The sequence below is a fragment of the Athene noctua genome, chromosome Z (assembly GCF_965140245.1).
Source record: "Athene noctua chromosome Z, bAthNoc1.hap1.1, whole genome shotgun sequence".
NCBI classification, from domain to species: Eukaryota; Metazoa; Chordata; class Aves; order Strigiformes; family Strigidae; genus Athene; species Athene noctua.
The window spans coordinates 52912809-52940132 of record NC_134077.1 but is presented as its reverse complement, the minus strand read 5'-3'; the positions used below and the strand labels follow the sequence as shown (position 1 = coordinate 52940132).

Below are 27324 nucleotides of genomic sequence, written 5' to 3'. Positions count from 1 at the left end.
CAAAGATCAAATGTTTCTTCTTACCAAAGAGATGTCAGGACCAGATGAGAAGCCTAAGTCAAACAAAAACTATCCCAAATAAAAATGTGTTGCATTGCACTCTCAAGCACACTCCACACTGGCAGATTGCCAAGAAGACTGAATGCCAGGGGGGGGAGCTTTTCATTTAAAGATGTTTGTTCCCATTTAGCAACTGATCTTTTAGGAGTTTAACATCAGTTACTGCCACAGTTGTGCATCTTCTGGATCTTAAAAATGAGTTTTCTCTCCTGATCCTTCTTTGCCCTAAATTCACCTTGATAAAATTCAGCATTTATATTCAAAACTTTGCTGGATTAGGAACCCAGGAAAGCACCTGAGCAAAAAAACTTTTGGCCCATTTGGTTTTGTTCTTTAAAAAGTCAAGAATATTGAATAAAAAAACAGGTGTTACCTTTAATTTCTTATTTAGCTTGCAGCAGTATCTGTAGACCATTGCAAGATTGAGTGGCCCAAAGTCTGCATAGAAGCTGGTGGGAGAAAGGCAAAAAATTGTACATAACCTCCGTAAATGCCTTTTTTTTGTTTATCAGATGCACAAAGCAAGGAGTAATAATACACGTGATATATGTGCATCATTCTAAAAACAAGAATGCCTTCTTACATACATATTATTTTGTTGGAATTAAGTTTTGTCATCTTTAAACAGGGAGTAAAACTTTCTTCTTTGTTTTCCACACACCACAACTCAAAAGCAAACTGGAATACTCAAAGGCCTGAAAAATTCTCACTGTATCACTCTGTGACACCAGTTTAGAAACTCTATTTTAAGAACAACCCAAAAGCTTTACTTTAAGAGAAGGTAATTAATATTGCTAGACAAAAGTGAACACAGACAATAAAGACTGACTAGTACTTTCAAAACCAGCAAAGCACACTCTTGGTCAGAAATATTTAAAGAATAATGCAGATCACATACAAAGGCATACGTTGTTCACTACATGGAAAATAATATATCCATTGTCAGTTCATAAAGGCTTGAATTGATTTTGTCAGTTTTTTCTCTTATTCTAGGAAGTTTAGACATTCCACTTAATACTCAAGCAACCAAAGACATCCCCTTCAGCTCAGCAGTCCAGTGTGCACTTCTGAATATATATTGTTGCATCATGTTCCTATGTCTTCTAACAAGAATGGGTACAGTGAAAACTTCTGCTTTGAAAAGATTTTTAAGAAACCCTGATGGGAAGCCAAAAAAACATTATAAGACATATAAATCATCATGGCAGAGAAGCCTGAGAGGACCAAACTCGTGTAATTAGTTCTATAATGGGAATAGTATGTTTCCCTCAGCTACATTTAAAAACAATGTCAGTCAGACTGGTTTGTCATTGCTGTTGTTCTGACTAATTTATTTCAGAAAAAAAAAAATGGAAAAAGTAAGTCTGTACTTACTTCTCATATACAAGTTCATCATCTGTGCAGAAATAATGGGTATTTGCAGCTCCACTCTTTGGTTTTTGGCAGAGAATTGCAAAATAAAGGCGATCTGAAATGCAACAAAATGTAAAGCTTTTACAAACACACACTTTTCTGCTGAAAATTTTAAGTATTACCTGTCAACAGAACAACTTTAAATGGTTTAAAATGAACCAAATCTTCTTTTAAGTATTAATGAACAAGATATTATTACTCTCTGGAGTTAAGCAACAAGGCACACAAAGATTGAGGCTTTTTGCTCAGCAGTGTTTCTGTAATCCAGAACTCTTTGGTGTTCTTTCCCAAACAAAGCGTTCCCAGGAAAACTACCTGTTTGACGACTTTGCAGTACAGCAGGAGCCCAACTGCACCCAAGCACACAGCAGAGACCTACCTCCTTTTGGCAACAGACCCCACCTGTTGCATTCCAAATACCAACACACTGCCCCCCCCCGCTAAGCCACAAAGCCCTCACCACCTCCTAACACCTATGTTAAACTAAGCGGCAAAGCACGCTGTGCCGAAACACGGGCACTTCCCATCTTTCCCTAAAACGATGATCTCAGCAGTAGTGGTGTGCAATCTAAGCCTGCAGGCGACAGACGCGGGAGGGCTGCGAGGGGCAAGGCGGGAGCCCACTGCCGCCAGCGGGAGCACCAGCGGAGGAGCCACCACCTGGATATCCATCCCCAAACACATCACCATCCCCACCCTTGCTGCCCCTTCAAAGCCTGCGTGCACGCAGGCAGGCAGGAGGCACCTTGTGCTTGCCCTGGCTTTCTTTCTCAAGCTGAGGGGAAAAAAAAAATACGCCAGTGGTATTCACATAGATATAAATTATTTTTATGGCTGGGGGAGCTGTTGCCCCAGTGAACTTTAAGCACCAACTGTGCTGCTGATGTCAACTGCTGTGCTTGCGGTAATTGGTCAATAAAAATCGAGGCCTTGCAGCACCGCAGCAATACTTTTCTTCCTTCTGCTGAAAAAATATAATAATATATGGATTAAAATACAAACCTAAAAAAAATTATTTTTTGCAAACTAGTTGCCTGGAACAGATATATTATTTAAATATAAAAACAGATCACCTACATATGAGCATAAAATTTCAAAGCATAATTTCTGATGAAGAAAAACTGTATCTCCTTTTCCAGAGAGCAGGAAAAAAAACAACTTTATGTTTCAAAACAGAATCCTCCATGACTAGCACTTAGTAAACATTACTTGTATCTTGAAAATACACGGTGAAGTATGCCATGAAAGGAGTCCCCACATCTGCCTTTCAACACTCACATGCTCCGTGCTCACCTGCGTACTGTGATATCTCAGGGGGTGGAGGCAGACACCACCACCAAAAAGTATACATTTGCTAAATGCACATTTCAGTAGAACAGCAGCCTGATGTGAATGGTTTGGCTTAAACATTTACAGGTCGGGGCAACCAGCAGGGTGTACAGTAACTCCTGAGCAAGTCAGGCACCTCACCTACTTCCTGATTCTCTCAGCAGAAGCAAGGCACCAAACTCGCTTAATTTCTGATAGTCACATCTTGTAGGCACAGCAGCTGCAGTACTACCTGGGAGGTGCACTACCTACTTAGGAACTTCTGTACCTCCCAGCATTTACCAAAGCATCTCCTGAGAACAAGCCAAAGGATAAATTTTAGAGTGCATTTTTAAGAAGTGACTAAACTGGCCCACAAAAATACATGTGGAGAAGCAAGTGCACCAATACGCCAACTGGCACAAAGTACACTATGGGGAAAACTGCTCTACAGAAAAGACAGTCCTGGGGAAGTGTTTAGGATGAGACTTTGGGGGTGGAGGGAGCCCCAGCCACTGACAACTCTCTAGCATCTGTCCCCACCACTGTGTTACTCCCCTCCGCTGTGTCAAGGTGGATCTGTGTAAATCAAAAAGGTTAACAGGTATCCTAGCACCGTATTTAAAACCAAACCAAACCGAAACAAAAACAAACCTGCTTTGCTGGTTTTACTCCCCTCTGCCCTAAGAATGACAGCTAACCTATGTATGTGTGAGGACTGAGGGCAAAGGAGGAAGCAGAAAGGAGAACTGAGAAGATATGATATCTAGAGATCGTGTTTAAACTGGCATTGCTAGATCAAACACATGTCACACTACTGCCCCAAGCTATAACTTCACACCACTTTTAAACTGATTTAATGGCTAGCTGCCACCAGGTTCCTCACAAGAAAAAGTTTTCTTCTGAGTTAGCTCACTGAGGGGTTAACAGTGGGAATACACAGCCAGAATTTTTCCCTCAATGGCATTTGTCCTTTAGGTGCAGTTTAATTATTAACTTAGACTGAGCTCTCCGTGTACACAAACAACATCTGCATCGAAGACTGGGCAGAATGGCTGTGTATTCAAACTGACAGGCTACGTTCTTGCACACCAGCTTCTCCACATAAACTTCACATCACTTTTGAAAATATAAAAGCACTACACAAAGAGTAATCCAAAATCCTCAAATACAAAAGGAGGATCAAAGTGAAAGGAAATATATTTGCACAGGTCAAAGACCTAAAATAATTTATTCTTTTGCTCCTAAACAGGATTTTGCGTAACAGAATCACTTGCTTCCTCAGCGTTCCCACTTTTACTGAGACTCTTTTGCAACTTTTACAAAAATGTCCAACAAAAATAAGAATTCCTATCTTGAGTGAACAGTTTAAATTGCTGTTGGCATTCATTTCTGCACTGGTATCTCTGGATCATGTTAGCTGTTGCTATTTTTAAAACACCTGAAAGAAACTTGAATCTAATGAATTTACAGAATTACCACACAATATCAGCAGTGCATGTCAAACGCCAATATCCTGACAAGCTGCTGATTCCTGTGCATCGCTAACAATTGCTCCCTATCATGTAAACATGTTCCATGTTTTCTGTAGGAAGATTTTAGAAATGAGCTACACAGAGGTCCTTTCCCATAAGTGTATCTACCTTTCTACTGGCTTATCAGCTTGATATCAGACTAATACTCTATTACTCACCATGTCTGTTTTTACCCGTTTTTTTGCAAACACATTCCTAGCTCTGTTTAGCCAAAGATTAGTTTGTTGATTTCTTAACAGGAGTAAAACATGGTGAGAAAGGAGAATTCCTTCATTAAGGATCTGATTGCAAGATGAGGGCTTATACATAAAATACACCAGAGCACTGATTAATTGATTTCACTAGGACTCCACGAAGGTTTGGACTGCAGGAACAAGGCTTCCATTTTATTATTTTTATGCTTTCTTTGCTAATTTTAGGGTTTTAGTATTTCACTTACATACAGTGTACTTGAGCACTTCCAGATTCCTGCAAATTTCTGGTAAAAGGTCTTCCTAAAACTATCAAACTAGAGCAGACCTTTCTAATTGTCCCTTGGAAGAATGAGAGAGTAGGGCTCACTGCCTTACAGGCTGCATCTGCACTGCAATTAGAAGACATGTCTGCAGCATGTTAGGTATACTTCAGTTAAACTTAATTTTGTTAGCCTCATATAATAAAACAGTTAAAATACAGAAATATGGATGTCACAGTAGGCAATTAATTTCAGTAAGCATCCAACGTACAACAAAGCAAGCCTGCATACTCCTAACCGAGGACTATGTTACCATAGCTCTGCTACTGCTGGAACATGAACTAGTGAGATTAAAGCTAGCACAAGCGTGTCTACACAAGCTATAATAATCACACATCTGCAGTGTGCTTACAGGAGGAAAAGCATTTTGCTTGTTTTTCAGATCTAGAGTGTTCTGTGGAAATAGACGTGTAGAAAACTGAGAGCTACCGCTTCAAAATAATGTTAATGTGAATATAGAGATGACAAAATAATCTCCTTCCCTTTACTCTCAATAAGCCGGATGCTTCTCAGGATCTGCTGCACAAGCCTTCAAGAAAGACATTTTGGTAATTTGAGAGACAACTAAATACCAAACAGGCACTCACTTCAGGGCAAGTCTGCATATGATCAGCAAAGGTTATTTCATAAAAAGATAAATTCTACAGCTCCATTGTTAAACAGATGCCTTAAATGAGAAAGTCAGAGGAGACTGACATTACAACAAAAACCGGTCTGTTTTGAATTACCAGGAATGTAAGCAGGGAGTTATTTACTATTGTAAAATAAGTCTATTTCTAAATTCAGAGTTGGTACATGTGGTATTTTGTTGCATTTGCTTTAAAAGACTCTAAAATACCAGGAAGATGCATGAGAAAACATAAAAGACTAATTCTGTTGCAATGTCAAGACAAAAAGCAAAATTGTACAAGATTTTCTTTTTAGCCATTCTATCCGTGGAAAGATTCATTCACTCATCACTGTGATGACAGAGCTGGCAATTAGAACAACAGCAGGGCCTCTAAAAAGATAATGAAAGCACACTAAAAAGCTAGAGGAACTTTTTATTTAATAGAAAACCATGAAAAAAATTGTTTTCAGGACCACATCATAAATGATCAACAATACTGTGTTAATTTATTTGAGTCCTTGCATTCTGCTGTTCTAGTCTGGTACACCACACTACGTATGTTCCATGCACTTTTCAGTGCTGCATTAGATACCAAAAGCCTTAAACTCATATTTAAAATCTTAACTTTGAGAAAGACTTGCAAGTAACTGAAGTTGTATTAATAAAAGAGTAAATACAACTTTTCTACTGAGATAGTTGTATACTGAAAACTAATTGAAAGTATTGATAGTCAAAATGTTGGAAAACTTAATGATACTCAGTGGAAGTGTGTTTAGCATTCAAAAAAAATTTTTTTTCTGCATAATACATAAAGTTTCTAATGACAAGCCAGCAATATTAGAAAAACAAACGACAATTCAATGGTTTGAAAAAAACCCAACACAAAATAAAAAAAACAACTGACCTATCAATTAACATATTAAACCAAATGCTATTTCACAAAAACCAAGTGGCAGTACAACAATTCTATCAAGAAAAAAACAGGAATATACAGTACAGTTTAGAGCACCCTTTAAGATGTGAGTTCCTTACTGTAAACAAACTGGATGTACATTTAGCAGAAGGACTAACAATGTCAAGACATGCCCCACGGTGTTATATCATGTAAAATTTAATTACATGTATAGTTATTGTAGTTACTTCATTTAAAAATTATCTACTGAAAAGAGGCGAGAGAGAAACACACACCTTTTGCCTGAGGTTTACGCATTATAATTCCACATCTTTAAAATGTCATTTATAAATTCAGCAGCCAAGGAAAGGAAATCAACAGCTTTCAAGCATCTCACACTCAATTGTTACATTTTCTTTAGATCATATATATTACTTCTTTCAGAGATCAGAATAATATGGAAATATGCTTCTAATAAACAGAAGAAATGCAGTCAGCTTCAGCAAACTGAATTCATACCAGCAAGTCTCATGCATTAGTTGACAAAGAGAAAATGGTAAGGCTTACAGTGCAGCTTAACAGACCAAAACAATTTTTTTACAAGAGAAGCTTTTCTAAACTAGTCTTAACAGTAAACAAAAAATGTAGATGATTCTGATTAAAAATTTTTCTGACATATGGCTGATGCATACAATTCATTAGGAAATAAATAAAATAATTACTGTATTTTCAGTATAAAATCCATGCAAATAATGGATTACAAACTTTGCTGTTTATGAGTAACATCACACAAGAAAAGATCCATAAATCTTTACAGCTATTCATGTCTGGTTTCTGCCTGTCTTTTAGCAAAGATGAAAATGAGAGTAGCCTGCAACGTTCTTAATGTTACTGTTCTTAACGTTCTTAGTTCTTTCTGTAAGAAGGTAAGCTAACGCAGATCTCTCAGCCTTTACAGAGGCTAAAATATTTACCAGCATGTCCATTTGCAAGAATAAGGCCTTATGCTTTACTCTACATCCAATCCAGAACTATTAATTCATTTCTCAGAACTGCATTATGAGAAGGCAGAACTGACAGTTCAAAACTTGAAATAACTTTTCAAACAGCTGAATAAAAAGGTAAGGTTGTGGGCTATTTCTTTCATAGTTTCTCTTTTAAAAAATACATATGACATACCAGCATAACAACAATTAGACTATAATTGTTCCATTTCTGGAAGCTTGTAAACAGCAGGCACTGTGCATGGTAAGAAAAGACGAAATGAAATATTATTAAATATAATAATTTATTGCATTTTAATCAGGTTTGTTATACTGTGTACTGCTGCATAAGGTGAAATCCCACTGAGAAAATGCAAGTCAAAGCCTAGGTGCTCTACTGTATTATTTAGATAGGTGAACATTTCTTTGGAGGAAAAAATACAGTAATTTAAGAGGCCTGCTGATGCCAGACGTGCATTATCAGGCCCAAGCAACTGCTACATGGGAATGGTTTATGGAGCTGTTTGCTGGAGATCTGAGCTGGACACGTCTGCAAGGTATTCTAGGTAGTGAAATGCCTTTAATATCAAAAAGTCATCACCTGCCAAACGAAGTTTTTACATTTAACCTTAAAACTGCACTACCATCATTTCCTGTATAAATGGTTGCAGTTATTACACATCTGGAGTAATTGTAGCATTATAGTTCTGCGTTTAAGGACACCATTATGTTTCTCTATGTAGGCAGGAATATTTAGGATTTTATTCCCTGACATTATTAGAGCTTTTTAAAAAAAGAAATCTGGTATGCTTTGGGAGTTTACATTCTTCCTACATGGCTATACCCAATTTTCAAAACAAAATCTTATGGTTGTTTTTATTTATGTATATTTATTGTTATCTAGTAAACACACCAGTTAATTTAAGGAACCCTGTTTCTCGACACAGGTAAAACTGGTGCCTTTTGTCTGCCTTTGCTCTTTGTATTTTCACTTGCTCTGTCTACAGACAATTCTCGGTGTCCTTCACAGAGAAGCGATGAGGCTTATTTCTTGTTTTTCAAGAGAAGTTGTAAATACTACCATTCTCAGATTCTGACCGAGGACATGAAAAGTAATTTGTATTTTTCTGCTTTTAGGCAAACTATTCTCGAGCATGTCTTTTAGCTGGGGAACTCAAACCGAAATCCCGATTATTTTGGCTGTGATGCAGTTTGCTTCTCCACAGAGGCTGGTTCTGTGCCAAAACAAAGCATGCCTCAAATCATAGGGCCACGAAAAGGACAGAGGACACTGAGCAAACCTGCCTGCTCGAAGCCGTTGGCACTCGACTGTCGAGGTGTGAGGCTTGTCCATTATTTTACCCATTAGCCGGCAAGCACAGCGTTAGGAGAAAGATGTATCCCCAATACAGAGAGAACAGTTATCCACCTCCCCCCCCCGAAACATGTTTTACTGGTTCAAATACATTTTCCCTTTACTCTCCTACAAGCAGAAAGACAGTACACGGCGACTGCTCGGTACAGCCAGAGTTATGATAAAACCAGGGTATTTACGCTTCTGGAAGAACGGCGGGACTAGCGACGCTGTGTGAAACGCCAGAGAGACGCAAGCGCTGACCCGTCGCACAGATGGCAGGGGCGGCCGCCGCCGGCCGAGCGCCCCGGGGTCCCGGCGGGACAGCGGTGACCCAGCGCTGAAGTCTTCCTTCCCCGCCGCCGCGCCTCCCGCCCGGGGGCCGGCACGGCGCCCACCGCCGCGGGGACGGGACGGGACGGACACCTCAGCGGCCTCCCCCCCCACCCCCCGTCCCGTCCCGTCCCGTCTCGTCCCGCCGCCGCCACCAGCCCGGCCCCGAGTTGCGCCTCAACTCTCCCGCCGCGTCGCCACCCTGCCCGCCCCCCCGGCACGCCCCCCTCACCGGCGATCCTCAGGCAGGTTTCCGGCCCGGCGGGGGGCGGCTGTCGCCGCTCCACCTCGCTCCCCACCGCCCGCGACGCCGCGCCCCGAGTTCTCTTCAGAGCCGGCGGCGCCGGGGCTGTGCGGCGCCGGGCCTCGGCCCAGCTCTTCCGCTTCATGGCGGAGGCGGCCGCGCCGCTACGGTGGGTGCGAGGCGGTCCCGCCTCATCCCCGCCGCGCCGCTCCCCGCGGGGCTCGGGCCGCCGGAGGGGAGGGACCCCGCGACGACGACGACGACGGCGGCGGCGGCGGCGGCGGCTGACGCGTCTCCCCGGACACCGCCCCCTCCCACCGCCCCATGCACCTACGGCCCCCCCGCCCCGCGCCGGCGGCAGCTCCCGGCCCCCTCCCGGCACCCCCGCCGTCTCCGATTGGGCCGGTGCGGCGTGGCGTCACCGGCGCGGAGCGGCGGGGGCGGTGATGTCATAGTGGCCGCTGTAACAGGTGGGCAGGGGGAGCGCGGCCGCGCACGGCCCGGCCATCGCCGCCGCCTCGGGGCTGCTGGCGGCCGGCGGGGCTCTCGGCACCTCGCCCCGGCCCGCTCGCCGCGGTGAGGGCTGCTGACGTGGCGCCGGGCTTCCCCCAGAGAGGGGCGCGGCGCGGGTGGTCACAGCGTGACCGAAACGCAACTCTTGGGGGTGCGAGGGCCCGGCTGCGGGGCGAATGCGCTCCCGCGGACGGGCCGGCAGCGCTTGCGCTGGCGTAGAGCCGCCGCCGCCTTTGGAAAGGAGCGTTTGCCGTTGCGTTCGTCTTGAGGCGTCGCGGTCTTCCAGGTGCCTCTCGCGACACATACCGAAAGAGGGTCCCGAGAGGACATGGCCTTGTGCAAGGCCACCTGAAACCGCTCCGGTGCGTGCAGTCGTCTTCTGGTCTGAACATTAAATGGATTTATCTGGAAGGTTAAAACCGCTGGGTTTCAGTCTGCTTCTCAGACATGGTGCTAGCTTTAAAACACACCATTATTTTAAGTAGATGTTGAAATAAACCATGCTAGTTGTTAAAACAGCCTCTGAAAACGGCTCCCTCCCGACCTCTGTCTCATTGGCCGTGACAGAACCTTTCGCTGAAGCATTCTACCATCTGTTGCGTGTGAGGTCAGTGTTCACCTTGGAGTAATTTCCAGCTTTCACTGCATAACTTTTTTAAAATACTTTTTGTAAATAACACCAGAGACCTAAAATTCTGCTGACACTTCCAAAGCTATTTCTCCTGTTTATGAATGTGGCCATCAATGTTCCAAATCACAATGCACGTGGGAATTATTGTCTTGCAGGGCACCAACGAATGCGGTGAACCTGTGCCCAGATGCAAAATGCAGGGCTGATGGCCTAATTTGGATTGCTCTTCTGTTGAATCCTCCTCTCTGTCTTCTTCCCTCTTTTTTTTGTCTGCAGTTTGGAAATCTTTCTGAAGAAGTGATTTTGCTGGGATAACACAGAGGCCATGATGTGGTTCCTGTCAGTATTGAAATGGGGAAGTTGTATGACTGCAACCTACAGAGCTGTCAAACTACAACCTAATTCATTCCAGTCACTTTCAAGAGTCTGTAGTTCTTTTAGCCAGCTTTATTTTGTGTATTAGTGGCAATAGAACTATTCCCATTGTGCATTATTTTAATTCTACTGAAAGCAAAAGAAGCAGAAAAACAGATAGCCAAACACTTCCTTTAAAATCAAAAGCACCAAGAACATGAAAGTGAAATAATTACAAAACAGAAGTGGAACCAAGACCTAGTGTCCTCAGCAGTGATGATCAGGTGAATGAAGCAGAGTGGAAGCACTCACTACAAATAAACAAGTTAGCATTCTTTCTCTTTGAAAATTAAGTTTTCTGCATTTGTTTTACAAACATAAAACCAATTTTCTCGCTTGCTTTCTGCTGTGCTTTAAATAACATAGAGGCACAAGCACGCCAGAGTTTCTGATGTACTCAAAAATTTTGATGGACTTGGGGAGCCCCAGAAGGAGCAGACAGCTCCTTATTTATGAATGTAGGGGCAACGATTCATAAAAAGTGGACTTTATTCCCCTGTGAGCCTCAGCTGTCAGTCCCAGTCCACTGTGCCAAATTCTGAGGAAGCTTCTGGCCAGCTGTGAAATCACGTGGGTTCAGAGCCTGCACATGACTACTTTTAGTCCTGTGCCAAGCCCTGTACATTAATAATATCCTTCTTAACACACCATATCAAAATGTGTATGTAATTAATACAGTGCTAAGGCATAGTACCTTTGATGGACTTACATTGCTCATATCATCATGTTTCTTAAGCAGGCCTTTGTCAAGGAACACTGCATTTAATTTCACATGCTCTTAATGGTGTAGAGCTCTCTGGAGCTTGCTCTGGACCTGTCAGTGACCTTAATGGATGCAGGGACAAATCTCTTCACAGAATACTGTTTCACAATTGCATTAGTGTTGAAGCTTAAAAGGGGAGAGAATCCGCAGGTGAGATATGTACAAATAGTAGCATTTTATAGTGAAGGCCAGATCAGAAACTGCAGAGGACAATACGCTCCTCCATAAAATCTTGGACAATCTTATTTTAAAATTGCTAAAAAGAAGTGACTCATAGATGAAAGACGACACATCTACTTTAATGAAAGCAAGATTCTGAACATAAACATTTCTAGAAAAATGGGTAATATGAACTCTGACAGAACTTCAAACCAAAATGCTGTTTTCCTTTGTCTAGGACAGAAACAACTAAGGGCATTTTTTCAGAGATGCCTTGCTCTTGAGATAAAGTATATGCATACAAGGGAGAATATTCTGCTGCAGATCTTCATAGGAAAAGTAATTGACTATGGCCTACTCCAAAACTGACAATCTGATCAGAAATATGTTTAAGACACACCTCTCCTTGGCCTTACAGACCCACCTTTCTGTATTACACAGAATGATTGCAGACAACAGATGATGTATTTAAAATATTTATTTAAAACCATAAAATGCATTTCAGAATGTCTGCCAGTGCCAGATGCAAAAGTAGGCATACGCTGAAGTCCCAGTGTTCAAAACTCTGTTTTTTCAAGGTATACTTAATACAAGATTGTCACACGGTTCCATAAGCTTTAAACCAGTGCTGAGAAGTATTGGATTGAAAGTCAGTGTGATCAGCTGAAGGCAAGAATCCCAAATTCTTCCTGAGAAAAACCAGACTTTTTTAGTTTAGTGCATCTTGAACAAAGATTTTTAAAATATATTAGCAAGATTGTTTGATGAGGAAATAATAAGCCACAGGACTTTTTGCATTAAGCCTCAGTTGTGTTTTAGTTTTTGTGATACGCAATGGAAATAGCAATTTCATGTCCATCTTCAGTGCTGGGTAGTTTATTCTGTGCTCTTATTTTCTAGATAAAGTTTCATATGTCCCATAAAGACACAACAGTACTGATGCCGGTGGGAATTCACTGGAGAATTGTTCTTGCAAAGCACAAGTAAAAAAAAACTCTACTGTGTCAGTGTCATATGTCAATAATCTGGGGTTTGCTTGTGAAATTTACTGGCTTAACTCCTGCCAGCTGCAAAACTGTGTTAATGGGAACATGATCCAGCCTGTTTTTATCAAGGTGCAAAAAATGAACTTCATTGCCTGGAATGGAATGAGAATAATATGTAAATAGTTGAATAAATATTTACTTATTTACTATTTTGAATATTTACTTATTCAAAGACTAAGTGAATCAAAGAAGCATTCTGATTTCCTACTAGTTCTTGTACAAATGCATACTAGCTCTATAGACTGCACAATACACTGTATTTTAAACAATAACAACGATTATTTCTTAAGTTATTAGAAGTAAGGAACACTGAGGCATCTAATTGAATTAAACCTGCTCTAGCATGATGTTTACTAATGATTTGATGAGATGACTTTGTCATGTTGCAGCCCCCGCCCCCATGCGTTACTCCTCTACTAAGACCATATTAAATGCCTAGAATCGAATGTGAAAGCAGAGTGTAGGTTAACACCACAATATTAAAAAAACTCCTCCAAACTTCAAGGCAGTTGTTCCATCAGGACTGTGGTCAGCCTTGTGCCACTTCTGTGGGAGGCAGGACTACACAGTGACATTTCCACAGGTTCCTTCAGCCAGCAAAACCACACAGTTCAACACAAGACTGTCTCCTTGGGATCCACAGGGACAGCAGCTGAGGTGGTAGCATTAAAGTAAAACATCTGAAGGAGAAGACTGTAGCTTTCACACAAAACAAAGATGCTCACCTGGGCCTAAAATCAACGTTCCTCCCTGCTGAGCGGGATCTCCTTGAAAGTCAAAAGCCGGGCCAGTCATCGCTCTCCACACACTCTTAATGCTTCCCAGGAGCACGTTTGATTTCACATGAGGGCTCCGCACTAAACAAGACAGCAGAATACTTGTTATCTAGAAATACATAAGCAAGTAAGGAGAAAACAAAATTGAACAGCTGCTACGAATAGTTTAGAGTTTTTTCATTTGTTCTAACAAAATTTAACCTACAAGAGATGGTCTGGTGGGCAACTCCCTTCCTATTGACACCGTGATTATACTATTAGAAAGTTCTCATTTTGTTCTAAGTCTGAACAAGGTGAGAAAGTTATTCTTACCTGATACATTATTACCTTCACCTCTTTTCATGCCAAATGTTTTATAAATTTCCCTTTGTGGATCTACATACATTTCGTGTGTATACCCAGTCAAACTGCAAAAGGTCTGCAAAATACATGCATACAAAAAAGAAGTAGTATTTTTAAGGTTACGACAGTAATTAGGATCTACTGACAGTGGAAAGAATACCCTCTACTGCCCCCCACCCCCCAGTTTGGAAACCTGTGAATTTGCCACGTTTAAATTAAAGGCCAAAAATTTTTTGCCCCAAAACTTTTACTAAAACGAAGCTTCCAGTGAAATAAAGAAAAGACATTTCCTTCAGGAGCAAGGTTTTTAAACTGCAAGTTTTTGTTATTTGTTTTATTCATGTACTAACGTTAGAACTGTGTCATAAAAAGGATATACTGTCCTCCTTTTCTGTGGTTACAAATGACCGTCTTTCCACGCAGTTCAAAATCCCTCAATGAAGACCATTAAGACACAATAGACGATAGAATGTATTTAACAACTACTGTATTTACCTTGATGTGGTGATAAGATGACTGTCCAATAACTATAAGCCTCACATTTGCTTCCTAGAACAGAACATGGGTATTGAAACTGTAAAGAGGAATTCTGTTTCTGCATGGCTTCAAAGCATTAGCAGAATTTGGTGTTCTGAGTTAATGATCACAGTGCACTGAGTTACAATTATTTGAAATTATCATCACTTACACATTTGGAGCCTGCACTTTTTGTCTATCACCCACAGTTAGCAGCTACATTAATTTATTAAGTGAGAAATTATTTTCAAAGATAAATTAGAGATGTGTAAACTTTTAAGCTTTCTGTAGCATTAGTAGTGTCATCTTTTCAACTCATTGCAACCTGCTATGATTCTGGAAGTTCAAAATTTCCACTCAGTTGCACCTGCGTCTAAAGAAGCAGCATGCAAGTATTGGTGCACATACAAGTACATCTGTGATTTACATATATGGATGCTCATGATATAACTTGCATCTGCATGTACTGCTGTCTTTTGCAGGTTCAACGTTAGGCCTGGGTCTAAAATAGAGCCTAATACTTAAGTTCACTTAGATGCTAGTAAAACAGTTAATAAAATCGGTTGCTTTATTATTAGAGTGTAATACTTGCCTTTCCCATATACAATCATGTTGTTTGATATGAAAAGAAGCTTTCCTAAAACCAGAATATCCTTACTAAGAAAGGCATGGACAGTTTTGATTCTCTGTATAAACTTATTTGAGCAGCCAGATTAAGGAAATGTCATTCTGAGTGACACTGATCAAGCAGTTTAGAAAAATCTGTCTGGAGAAGGAGACCTGCCAAAGAAATTGCCCCTTTTAATCCCCAAGTTCCATCTAAGGCTTGCTGTCAGCAAGGAGCTGAGTCAGTGTCATCGGCTATGCTGCTTTTGGGAATAAAATATGACAGAATTTCAATCAGCGGCCTAGGAGAGACAGACTGACCTTCCACATTTAGCAGGGGATCATGTCCTGTATCTCCTACCACCCAACAAATAACCGTCCACAGCAACCCCTGCCCACTCCATTTCTTCTATCTGTCACTATGTCACTCCTGTTTGTGCAGCTGCCTGGAGAACAGGTCACACAACTGATGCAGCTCACAAACAACCATAGAAAAAGAGACTATTTTTAAGCCAGATCAATTCTCTGATCCTGTTCCATATACAACCATCAGTCAGCCGTACTGGCATAATGGAAAGGGCAGTAGATAGTGGTCAGGAGAAGACAGCTGCACCCAGGGCACTACTAATACCAGAAGAAATGCCTGTCAGATGTTGTCTAACTGTTCAGAACACAGCAGAAAAAAAAACAGCACCAGGCTAATAGGGCAGGGAGAAATAATGCTGCTGCAAGAGAGCGTGTAGTGCAATAAATCCTTTCCTGTGTCTGGTAGGCAGATACATTACTGCTATTATAGCAAGCAATGAAAGCACTTTCATTTGAGGGTTTTTTTTTAGCTTTTTTTTTCTTTTTTTTTTGGGGGGGGGGATTCCTAGAAGGTTTAAGCCTCGTGCAAGCCTGCAGCGGGACATAAGAAATCTACTCAATTACAGAAACGCCAGGTACATATTAAGGACAGAGTACTTACTTGTAAAAACGCCTTGGGGACTTTTGCCAGGTCTTCTACATACTCCTTACAGGTGTAACACAAAAAATTCTGCAACATAGCCAGTTGGACATGTCAAAAACAGACATAATTTTATAGCAGCAAAGCACCAGGTTATGATTTAGGGCACAAATAATTTTGGAGGTGATTGAGAAGTGGGAACAGAAAGGATTAAAGTTCTTCGTGGTCACGAAATTTGCATTAGGATCCTGTTTTAATGCAATCTTGAACAAGGACACTGGGTTTGGGGCCTTGCTAATATTTTTGTCTCTGGATATTTTCGGGATGCAAGTGCTGGCTTGCCAGTGGGAAATCAGGGAACACCATACTCGTTTCCCTAAGCACACGGCTGAAGAATTACTATGTCCTTTCAAGTAAACACTGTAATTTTACCAAAGAACGGGGGTTCTCAGAAGCAGAACCGATTCGCTCTGCCGTAGCCCAGCTTGTGTGAGCTCCCCGCTCCCGCTCCCCGCCCCTCTCACAGGCGCGCCGGGGCCGCCCGCAGGGAGCCCGCCTGGGCTCGGGGCCGGCCGGTCACGCCCCCGGGCAGCCGCCCGTCCTCACCCGCACGAACACCACGATCGCTTTCCGGTCCCCGTACAGGGCCGCGAAGGGGAAGCTCCTCCCGGCCGCGTCCACCACCGGGCAGCGGGCGGCCGCTCGCAGCTCCGCTGGCTCCGGCCGCGGCCCGCTGCCCCGCGCGCTGCCGACCTGCCGCGTGACGAGCGGCGCCGGCAGCCCGGCCATGGCCCGCTCCGGCCCCGCCGCCTCTGCCGGGCCCGCCCGGCCGGGGAAGGAGGAGGAGGAGGAAGGATAAGGCGGAGCCAGAGCGGAAAGCGCGGGGTCTGCATGACTGCGGGGGAGCGCCGGGGCTGCGCGGAGGGCGCTGGCTCCTTCCCGCTCCCGGGAGAGTCAGGGCCGGCGGGCACGCCCCTCGCTCAAGGGGGAGCCGGCCAGTTCAGGGCCTGTGGAGCACAGGGCAGAGAGAAAAATCCGCCGCCGACATCCCTACGCGTCGGTGGCACTCAGCACGCAGTTTGTGTCTGGAAAACGTAACGAAGTCAAGCCGAGCCTCCCGGACACTGTGTGCGAACGGAAGGAGTGACATTGCTTGCAGTTTGAGGGCCAGGGTGTGCTTTGCAGGACGGCACAGCATTTCAGAGGGCTACGAGCCAGCTAGAAAATTCGGGTTTCAAGGGAACTGGCGAGCTGCTCTATGACAAAAAACAGACCCCGTTTCCTTACTGAAGTAAAGGAACTTCATGGGACTTTGGCAGGTGAATAGCAGAGGGTGCTCAGCAGTGCAAGTGGTTGTGTGAGAGTATCGAGTGCACACAGAAAGGAGAGAACAGATCTCCTTTCAACAAGAACAGTAGACAGTATCATAGTCGTTTGGATTGTTGTGTTAGCTGAAAATTTATGTGAGGAGGAGAGCACTCTCCTTTTCTTAGCGGGCAAAGAAGTATCAGAGGCAATAGGGCTGGAGGGATCTCCAGAAGTTGTTCTTTATGAAGCTCTCTGATGATGTTAGTTCCACAGTGCCTCTTGGCAATCTGTCCCAGTGTCTATAATGTTTACGTTCGTCGAACTTACATCCCCTGTACTTTGTGTTAAGCCCACTGCTTTTATATTACTACAAGTGAGCACATAGAACAGGTTAATCCTTTCACTGCATCAACTTTTCAACTACATGCAGACTATTGGTACGTTGCCTTGAGTCTTCTGTTTCCTAGACTAAATAATCCCACCTTTTTTTTTTTTTTTTTTATTAATAGTTCTTTCTTCTCATAGGCCATGTTTTCTAGAATTTCTAGAATACAGATTTTGTAGTTTCCTCTGGACTTTCTGGATGGTTTCTGTCGTTCATGAAGTTCAGTGCCTAAAACTAGACACAGTATTTTAGCTAAGCATTAGTTTTTCTTCACGTCTGGGGTCTGTACGTCCACTTAAACATGCTGGCATTGTGGTTGTGCTTTTTGAAACAGCGTATTTTTATTGACTTTTGTTTGACCTGAGAGCCACTATCACTCCCAGCTGCTCTGCTCCAGACCTTCCCTAAAAGGGAGTGCATTACCACCATTTCTCTTACAGTAGTCAGTGGAAGAAGTTCTCTCATGTCACAATGTCTGAAAAGTCAAATTAGCTCTGTGTAAAACATTTACACAGGATGATACAACATAGTTGGCCCTCCAGTTAGGATACATCCCAACTCCATTTTAAGACTCTTGCCAAAAAGGCCTTCAGGGCATGTAATGTGCTTTGTGCCATGTTAACATGAAAAACAAGTCAGCTCTTCATTATAAATAACAATATGAGGGAAAGTGGTCCCTGACTGACAGCTCTTTACAAGTTTCCAACACATACACAGGTGAAACTATCCAGCCACTAGCATAGCCCTGTTGTTTCAGTAATGAAAGCTTATTTCATTATATGGATCCAGTTGTGGCTTTGCTGTGGACATAGTAATAAGAATACTACTTTGCTGAACTAGTGAGTCAGTGTTTGAGTGTTAGCAAAGCACTTGTGTATTTGCCTATGGCTGTGTACTTTAAGGACTAATCTTGCAGTCCAGTATGACCTCAAAATTACTTTGATTTAAAATGCAACGAGTTCAAATTGGAAAGAATTTCTGAAAATCATGAAGGCTACATTCTGCTGGATACAGTTGGACTTGATGATCTGAAAGGTCTTTTCCAACTTAAATGAGTCTGTGATTCTGTAAGAATTTGGGCAGTATTCATTCCTCATTATTATCATCAAGCTTCTTTGTTCAGTTAACAGTTGCCTAGGTATTATGCTGTCAGACAGATTTCTTCAACCAGCAGCCCATGAACCAAACATGGCCTGTGCAGCACCTCAGCAGTACTGATAGGAATGGCCTACCTACCCTTGACTACTACAGGACATAGCAAAGCAGGGAGAACAGACCACTTTTGATATATTTTGCTCTTTGTCTTGGGGCTGAAGTGGGCAGACTAGGCACATAACCTTGCAGTGTAACAGCTGTAGTAAAATCTCCAGCATCGGGCAGGGCCCAGGGGCACAGATTGGCACTTGCTCATGAATTTGTTACAAAGACTCTCAAATAAACATCCAACCACCAAAAATTTTTTTAAAAAAATTGTTATTAACACAATTAACTAGCTCTCCATAAATTACAGGTTCAAATGTCTGTGAGAGAACAGAACAACTTTCTAGGGTTTAAAGGCAACCCAAACCGCTCTATCACTCACCTGACAAGTGAGGGCTTTCAACCTCGAGGACCTGCTCAGGGCAGCGTCCTGACCCAAGGCACCTCGAGGAGTTTCCTTGGGCAGCATCCTGACCCAAGGGGAGAGTCCTCGACCGCAGCTGCTGCTCCAGGGGACGAGCTCCAAATGGCTCCATGGTGACTCCATTTACACGCTGGCCGAATCTGACCTGTAGTCAATAGCGGCTCCCATTGGCCAAAGGCCCCAATTGCCACGAGGCCCTGAGACAGAGGCAGCCCAAAGCTGCTACACTTCAGCAGCCAAGAAGCTCTGCTTTCATTGGGCGGATACGCCTGCTACAGAATTACAGGTTGAACAAGGGCCCTTGCCACTGCATCTGGAAATCAGAACCTGCACAAGAGGCAGTCATACCATGATGGGGAATCTGCTGCTGCTACAGACTCTGGGTGGGAACACAGATAGGAATGAGCCTGCTGATGAAAAGAATTGGTCAGGGTGGTGTCACAAACTCAAAGGATACTGTCCCAGCTCAGTCTGTGCAGAGCTAACCTAGTGCCTAGAGTCCAGAGAGCTTGTTCTCACTTACTGGAAATGAAATCTCTGAGGAGCCCAGCCTGTCTGGTAGGGCTGGTAAAAATTCCTACTAAGCTAATCAAGACTGCCTGCAGACCTTGCTCTTTTATGCTATTTGGCCTCTTTAGATGAAGAAACATATCCTTAACATCTGGTTTCAGCAGGGTACAATTAAGGAATAGCAACTTTCTTCCAAGGATATTTGCCAAAGCATTCTCTAAAGGCCCTCAGACAGTGTGATTCTAATTTTTGATGGAGATTCTTAAGTGTTGCTAGAATACAAATATGAATTGCCGTCACCCCCAGTTTTATGAAGAAAAAAACAGTTGAAGACAGTTGAACTCTGACATATCCTCTGAAAGAGGGAACAAAATTGGCAGTCACTTTTGAAAGCTGCAACTGAAAGCCTTTCATTTATGTATGCATAACAAGAACACAGACATTAGCTCCATTGACTTAGATGGAAAGAAGAACTCTGTATCTATGGCTATTCTGGACAGTACTGACTGTCTAAGAGTGCAGTCTACTATAACCATATAATTCTTTAGTGTGAGCTGTGATTTGGAAGACTTCCCCTTCTTTCCCTTCCCCTCTTTTCTTTATAGGTCTTAAGTACTGAAATGGCAACTTAAAAAATGTAGTTATCAGAGTGATGTCTTTTTCAGTGTCATAAGGAGAATCAATTAGTACATTGGCATTATTAACCATGGTGTAACATTCAAGACACAAGTCACTTTCTTTACTGAAGTGCAATTTACAGTTGTAAAGAGAAACTTAGCTAATATTTAATTAACCAGCAGTTGAGTTACTTTGTGCTATGGATAGAAAATCCAGATTCCTACCATTTCAAGAGGGAGAAAAATAATTACACACAGATGTGGAATAATTTATTTGTTATGTATTGACTAGTGAAACAAAATACCAGCTGCAATTATGCAACCTGAATTCCTTTATTTACAACAGCTGAACAAAATATCTGACAAGAGAGGCGTGGTCTATATCAATAGCATAAACACTGTCTAGAGTATATGGTTGTAAAGCAACATGTTATTATGAGTTTACTGCAAGATGTGTTGTTTATTTAGCACAAGTATATTTGGTTTTATCTGTTATTTAGCTAGGGATAACATGGTTATTACTTATCAGCTAAAAATAAATTAGTGTTTACAATTCCAGAGTAAAAACATCATGCTAAGTGCTAGTTAAGTCTGAGTTGGTTTTAAACTGTTGTTGTAATTAAAAAGGAGTAAAATGTGTACTGTCCTGGAGATAAGAGGCTTTTTCTTTTATGGCTGCCTTTCGTTGTTTCTTTAGTGTGATGATATACCGGGGGTACACTAGACTTCTTGGCAGAAGGTCATGGGACTGATTCTTTTGATCAGCAAGGGGAATAATTTGCAGCCTTGAAAGTCTTCTCCATTTTTTCTACTTGGTGTGTGCTCTCTCTCCTGATGTGATTTCTGTTTAGTTTTGCTTTCTGGGTTGTTTTTTTTTTTTGTTTTTTTTTTTTTTTTTTCTGAGGGAGAAGATGCTACAGTTTCAAAACTTGTCTAAGTTTTTCACTTTGATTTTTCACTCCTTTTAAAAATTATTCAGGATTATTTACAAGACTAAGGGCCTTGTAAATCTGGTGGCAGTGTCAGCGTGTGTTGTATACTGATTAACTGTTGTTTTCACAACAGAAATAATTAAAAATATTTTAAAATCTACTTTAATGGTTTAGTGATTATACTGACATATGGAGATAAAAATTTTCTCATGTTTGGCATATTTAGTTTTGTAATATAAACCTGACAGAGAGAGCAGTAACTACAAACTTTGCTACACAACAAAATGTAACAATATTAAATGAAATGCCCACATTTTGTGTGGTGTAGAGAGACTTTAATGCATTTAGTAAGAGCTCCCTGTATTTGATCTATTTCTGCTTTATAGCTACTCTGTGTCCTGCAGATGAAAACCAGCGATGACCATCTATATGTCCAGACTAGCAAATTATATGTGAAGACGCTGTTTAGTTGCTCCAAGTGCCACTGGTTTGAATCTTTCTTTAAAGAACTAAGAGGAAGCAAATTTCTCACCTGAAAAAATCACTACATAAATAAGTAAGACACAGACACTAAGCAAATAAAGATCTGCTGCAATCCAAACTTGCCAAACAGACTTGTCTTATACCTTGTTAGTAGTAAGGCTCTTAGAAAGTAAGCTAATTATCTTTAGTGTTTAAATTATAGTGTAAACTAGATCAAAGGATTAAGAGATGAGGAATGGGAAGAAAATCAGAGGTGATCTTGGGGAGTGTTCATGCCAAATTAAGCCTTGTTATTTAAGACACTTGCACTGGTGTTTTACAAGGTAAATAAAAATTTTCTTGAAAGCTTTAGATAGTATTGGTTTCTTTTCTCCTCCCCTCCCCCCCTCCTCCCCACCCCCCCCCTTTTTTGCCTGTGTAGGAAAAGCATACTTTAAGAAGATTGTAGCTCCCAGCTGCTATTCTGCTATTTCTATTTTTTTGTGTTCATGGAGAGCTGGGTGTATATTTAGCAGTGGATTCAATTCAAATGGATCTTTTGCATGTGGCAGTGTTGATATTTAGCTACAGTAAGGAATTCCCTTCTTGAGGTTGGTGGATGGTATAATGTATTTGCTGGAGGCTAATCACTTGAGATAACTTAGTGCACACTTGAAACAGGTCTCATTTATTTCCTGGTATATAATTAAGAGTAGTATTGCTTTGACATCAGACATCTCTTGTGCCTTTTTGCTAGAGGGATCAATTAGGAACTCAGGACAATTCCCATATAGAGGTAGATTAGATTTATTTTTTTGCAAGCACTTAAACTTGCTGATTGCTCGTATCTTGAGGACTGCAAATCCATGGCCCATGTCCAGCTTCCTCCCTTTCAAAATGGCTAAAATATGTTGCCGAATAACCTCTTACTATCGTGTATCTGACTGAGATGATGTATATACTAAACTTGGATGAAGTAAGCTACAGGTTTAATTTAGTAAGACCTTCCTGAATAAAGTATTTAAATAAGAAAAAGGAGCTCAAAGGTAAAGTGTCTAATAGTCATCATGTGAATCCTTGTCAGGAACTTTAGAGTTCACAGCTTTCCATATGGCTCTCCCAAGAGGGCCTTCAAAAGTAGTTTCTTTTGTTAACAATGAAAACTTCCACCATAGCCAGTAAAATTCATGACAGAGCTGAGGCAGAGGGCTCAGTCCCCAAAAGGGTCTGGAGTTTGTGTGAATGTTGGTGTGAATCCTGAACTTGGTGCTTTGAGAGCTGATATTTGGCTTAAGGCTTAAGAATGTGACCCCTGCTATATCTTCCAGTGTTTAAACGAGAAAGTTGTTTTTCTTCCTGCTGTTTGCATCATAATTATGGTATTTGCTTCAACAAAGATGTCAATCTGCTTCAGAAGATTTTTACTTCTTAATGAAACTATATATTCTTTCCTTATTTTTCAGTTGATACTTTCAATTCTCTTTATACATGCATTTCTAAAGTAATTTGTTTACGCATAAAGCTAGCAGTAAAAGTGAAGAATGGAATAAATGGGGTGAATACAAATGTGTTAAATATACTTTAGTTATAGACAACTATAAATAAAAATGTATTAATATATCAGCTAGAATACAACTTCTCTGAAACATCTGTAAATGTAAAAATAGTGTTATCTTTCTTTGCAGATTGGTGAAAGGTCATTTAAATTAGTTCAAATTTATATGTACTTTTGTTCATTACACCATCATCTTTGATGTTATAAGTTAGCATGTGCAATATCCTCCTGTCTGCAACCAAAGATTTCACACGTAAGAGCTGAAGAATAAAGTACACACCAAAAAAATTTTTAAAAGAAAATGGTAAAGGAATGAAAAATGGCTGATTATATTATCTTCAAAACTCTATTATTATTATTTTTTGTTTTCCTCATTATTTCTCTATAAAACATTTGCAGTGATTTTAACTTAGTTTCCTTGATGCTGAATTTCATGCATCAACCATTTGTTAAAAGAAGATTCTGCCATTTCTTCATAGTACATGAGTCAGATTATTTTTTCATACTGAATTCACTTGCTCTTGTGCTCTCTCCAGAAAGAATGATCAACAGCCACTGTTCAAGTATTCTTATTAGGCACTTCAACATTCAAGCTGTGGCCCTGCCATGGTTTCCAAGGTCCTGACATAGAACTCTAGTGACATCAATATAGATTTGATCATACCGAATCCCAGAATCATCTAGGTTGGAAAAGACCTTAAAGATCATCTAGTCCAACCATTAACCCAACAATGACAGTTCCCAACTACACCATATCCCTAAGCACTAAGTCGACCCAACTCTTGAACACTTCCAGGGATAGGGACTCCACCACCTCCATGAGCAGCCCATTCCAACGCCTAACAAACCCTTCTGGAAAGAAATGCTTCCTAATATCCAGGCTAAACCTTCCCTGGTGTAACTTGAGGCCTTTCCCTCTTGTCGTATTGCTTGTTACTTGCTTAGACTCATCCCCAGCTCTCTGCACCCTCCTTTCAGGTAGCTGTAGAGGGCGATGAGGTCTCCCCTCAGCCTCCTCTTCTCCAGACTAAACACCCCCAGTTCCCTCAGCCGCTCCCCGTACGACCTGTGCTCCAGACCCTGCACCAGCTTCGTTTCCCTTCTCTGGACACACTCGAGTCATTCAATGTCCTTTTTGTAGTGAGGGGCCCAAAACTGAACACATGAATCGAGGGGCGGCCTCCCCAGTGCCCAGTACGGGGGTAAGATCCCTTCCCTGTCCCTGCTGGCCACGCTATTGCTGACACAAGCCAGGATGCCATTGGCCTTCTTGGCCACCTGGGCACACTGCTGGCTCCTGTTCAGCCGGCTGTCAATCAGCACCCCCAGGTCCCTCTCTGACTGGCAGCTCTCCAGCCACTCCTCCCCAAGCCTGTAGCACTGCTGGGGGTTGTTGTGGCCCAAGGGCAGCCCCCGGCATTTGGCCTTATGGAAACTCCTCCAGTTGGCCTCAGCCCATGGCTCCAGCCTGTCCAGGTCTCTCTGCAGAGCCTCCCTACCCTCGAGCACATCAACACTCCCACCCAGCTTGGGGTCATCTGCAAACTGACTGAGGGTGCACTCTATCCCCTCGTCTAGATCATCAATAAAACAGGAGTGGCCCCAACAGCGAGCCCTGGGAGACACCACTCGTGACCGGCCGCCAACTGGATTTAACTCCGTTCACCACAACTCTCTGGGCCCGGCCATCCAGACAGTTTTTTACCCAGCAAAGTGTGTGCCCATCCAAGCCTCAAGCAGCCAGTTTCTCCAGGAGAATGCTGTGGGAAACGTGTCATACAAATAGGTATTACAACAGTCAATTTGTAAAGCGTATTTGTTTAAATGCTGTTGCTACCATTAATTCTACAGAGGGAAATTAAAGAAGCAATAGTTGTTGTTTGAAAATATCAGAAGAGTGAAGAAATCTGGCTGACAGTCCAAGTGAGACCAGCACAGCATCTGTAATTGCCATGGCAGCAGGAATCATTTCTTGATAATCTAATTTGTGCGTCCCTTTCTGAGTGGTTATAACCACTGTTGCTTCTCTTAAATGGAAAGACCATAAGGCAGAAAAAAAAGAGTCAGAATTTTTTGGGTGATCTTTTTGGATCCCATTCTACCTCCCTCATACTGCTTAGTAGGCTGCTAATAGCTAAATGAGTCTGAACAGGGATTATGTATGTATGTATATTTCTATAAACAAACATATAAAATGGCTTTTGATGGGCTTAGTGTGTGGGAATATTTATTCTACTCTACAAATGTCTTCTTCAGGAAGTATGGTCCACCTGGGACATGCATGTATAATTATTATTTTTTCTCCATAACACATTTTTCACATGGGCATGTGTGTGTGTGTAGCTACTTTGGAATGCTTCTTCCATGGCCTGTGCCTCTGTGTCCTTATGGCAGTGATTTTTGAATAAACGCTTTAATAAGATACTTTTAAAAATAATACTTTTTATTATTTTTCCTTGTATATGTGTGCAGCTGTATTCTAAATAGATAATTGTAATTCAGCCCCTGTTTCCATAACATAATAAGGAGCTTGTTCACACCTGAAAGTTAATTCTGATTAAAGTAGATGTAAATTTAATTTCTGTAGCTATTGCTGAGTAACTCCACTTGTGGATGTGCTTATTTGAACTCTGTTTATCTGAAATAACTTTCAAATAATGAGACTAAATCAGAATAAGGGATAATTCTGCAGGAAAAGACATGGAAAAACATGAAGTTGTTCAGAATATACCTTATATTGTGGACAAACTGTGAGAAGTCTTTTAGTGTGGAACAATTTTAGCTTTCTATGGGAATTTGAGGAGATATAGATTTCTGAAATCCCTTTGTTGTTGTCTCTGATGTCACTTAGATAAGAGAGCTTTTATTTAATTTGAACTTGAACTAAGAGAACTGCTTTCTTTGAAGAAAATTGATGGTAATCTTCTAGAGTAAGTTATTTACTGTATTCCTGTTCTAAAAATAAAAGAACAGGGATTTAACAGCTGGCTTGCTGTGCTGAATGATGGATAGACAAATTTTTGCACAAAGAGGGTGATACTGCCTGTCTGCAGTTTTATACACAGGTTTAAGTATTAAAAAAAAAAAAAAAAAAAAAAAAGATTGTACCTTCCTCAAAAAGGATCTGGGGGTTCTAATTGACAAGCAGCTGAACATGAGCCAGCAGTGTGCCCGGGTGACCAAGAAAGCCAACGGCATCCTGGCTTGTATTAGAAACAGTGTGACCAGCAGAAGTAGGGAGGTGACAGTCCCCCTGTGCTCTGCACTGGTGAGGCCACACCTGGAGTGTTGTGTCCAGTTTTGGGCACCTCAATACGAGAGAGATCTCGAGGTGCTGGAGCGAGTGCAGAGGAGGGCAACGAAGCTGGTGAAGGGCCTGGAGAATAAATCCTATGATGAGCGATTGAAGGAGCTGGGACTGTTTAGCTTGAGGAGGAGAAGGCTGAGGGGAGACCTCATCCCTCTCTACAGCTACCTGAAAGGACAGTGTAGAGAGGTTTGGTGCTGGTCTCTTCTCACAGGTAATTAGTGATAGAAGAAGAGGGAATGGCTTTAAACTGCGACAGGGGAGGTTCAGACTGGACATTAGAAAAAAAATGTTCACAGAAGGAGTGGTCAGACAGTGGAATAGGCTGCCCAGGGGGGTGGTAGAGTCCCCATCTCTGGATGTATTTAAGGGTCATCTGGATGAGATGCTGGGGGATATGGTGTAGGGGAGAACTTTGTAGGGTAGGGCTGATGCTTGGACTCGATGATCCCAAGGGTCTTTTCCAACCTGAATGATTCTGTGATTCTAAAGAGTTAGAATCATAGAAGGAGTTTTGCCATGTTACAGGGAAAAGCTATCTGGGGTGTGTGTAAAAATTCCATTTTCCTGGGTAGACCATCTCCTCTGCATTGTTGATGCGTTTGTGGGATCTAGACAATGGTTTACTTCTGCCACAAAATTTGGTGCTACATTTTTGCAGGATGT

The 27324-nt window shown here is 41.9% G+C and overlaps 2 protein-coding genes across 9 annotated transcripts in view; both read right to left on the bottom strand.

Annotated features, from left to right (window-relative positions):
* CDC14B (cell division cycle 14B) overlaps nucleotides 1-9495 on the bottom strand; it is a 57542-nt gene extending 48047 nt beyond the window's left edge. For all 7 annotated transcript variants that reach the window (XR_012635638.1, XM_074933063.1, XM_074933064.1 and 4 more), the window contains exons 1-3: nucleotides 9235-9495; nucleotides 1435-1528; nucleotides 434-509 (exon numbers count right to left, since the gene is read on the bottom strand). Coding sequence is in view for 6 of the 7 variants with exons in the window: in XM_074933063.1 (XP_074789164.1) it covers nucleotides 434-509; nucleotides 1435-1528; nucleotides 9235-9391 (327 nt within the window). In the remaining variant the exon portion in view is untranslated. The remainder of the gene's footprint in view (nucleotides 1-433; nucleotides 510-1434; nucleotides 1529-9234) is intronic.
* A 2425-nt stretch (nucleotides 9496-11920) lies between these two features.
* PRXL2C (peroxiredoxin like 2C) lies at nucleotides 11921-16777 on the bottom strand. Of its 2 annotated transcripts, XM_074932116.1 has the most exons (6): nucleotides 16565-16777; nucleotides 15980-16048; nucleotides 14386-14439; nucleotides 13861-13966; nucleotides 13498-13629; nucleotides 11921-12864 (listed from the first exon to the last, which is right to left on the bottom strand). In XM_074932116.1, exons 1-6 carry the CDS (start codon nucleotides 16745-16747, stop codon nucleotides 12737-12739), a joined length of 672 nt encoding a protein of 223 aa, XP_074788217.1. In that variant the 5' UTR covers nucleotides 16748-16777; the 3' UTR covers nucleotides 11921-12736. The 2 variants fall into 2 exon arrangements, with proteins under 2 accessions (XP_074788217.1, XP_074788218.1); XM_074932117.1 differs by lacking the exon at nucleotides 14386-14439.
* Nucleotides 16778-27324: the final 10547 nt, after the last annotated feature.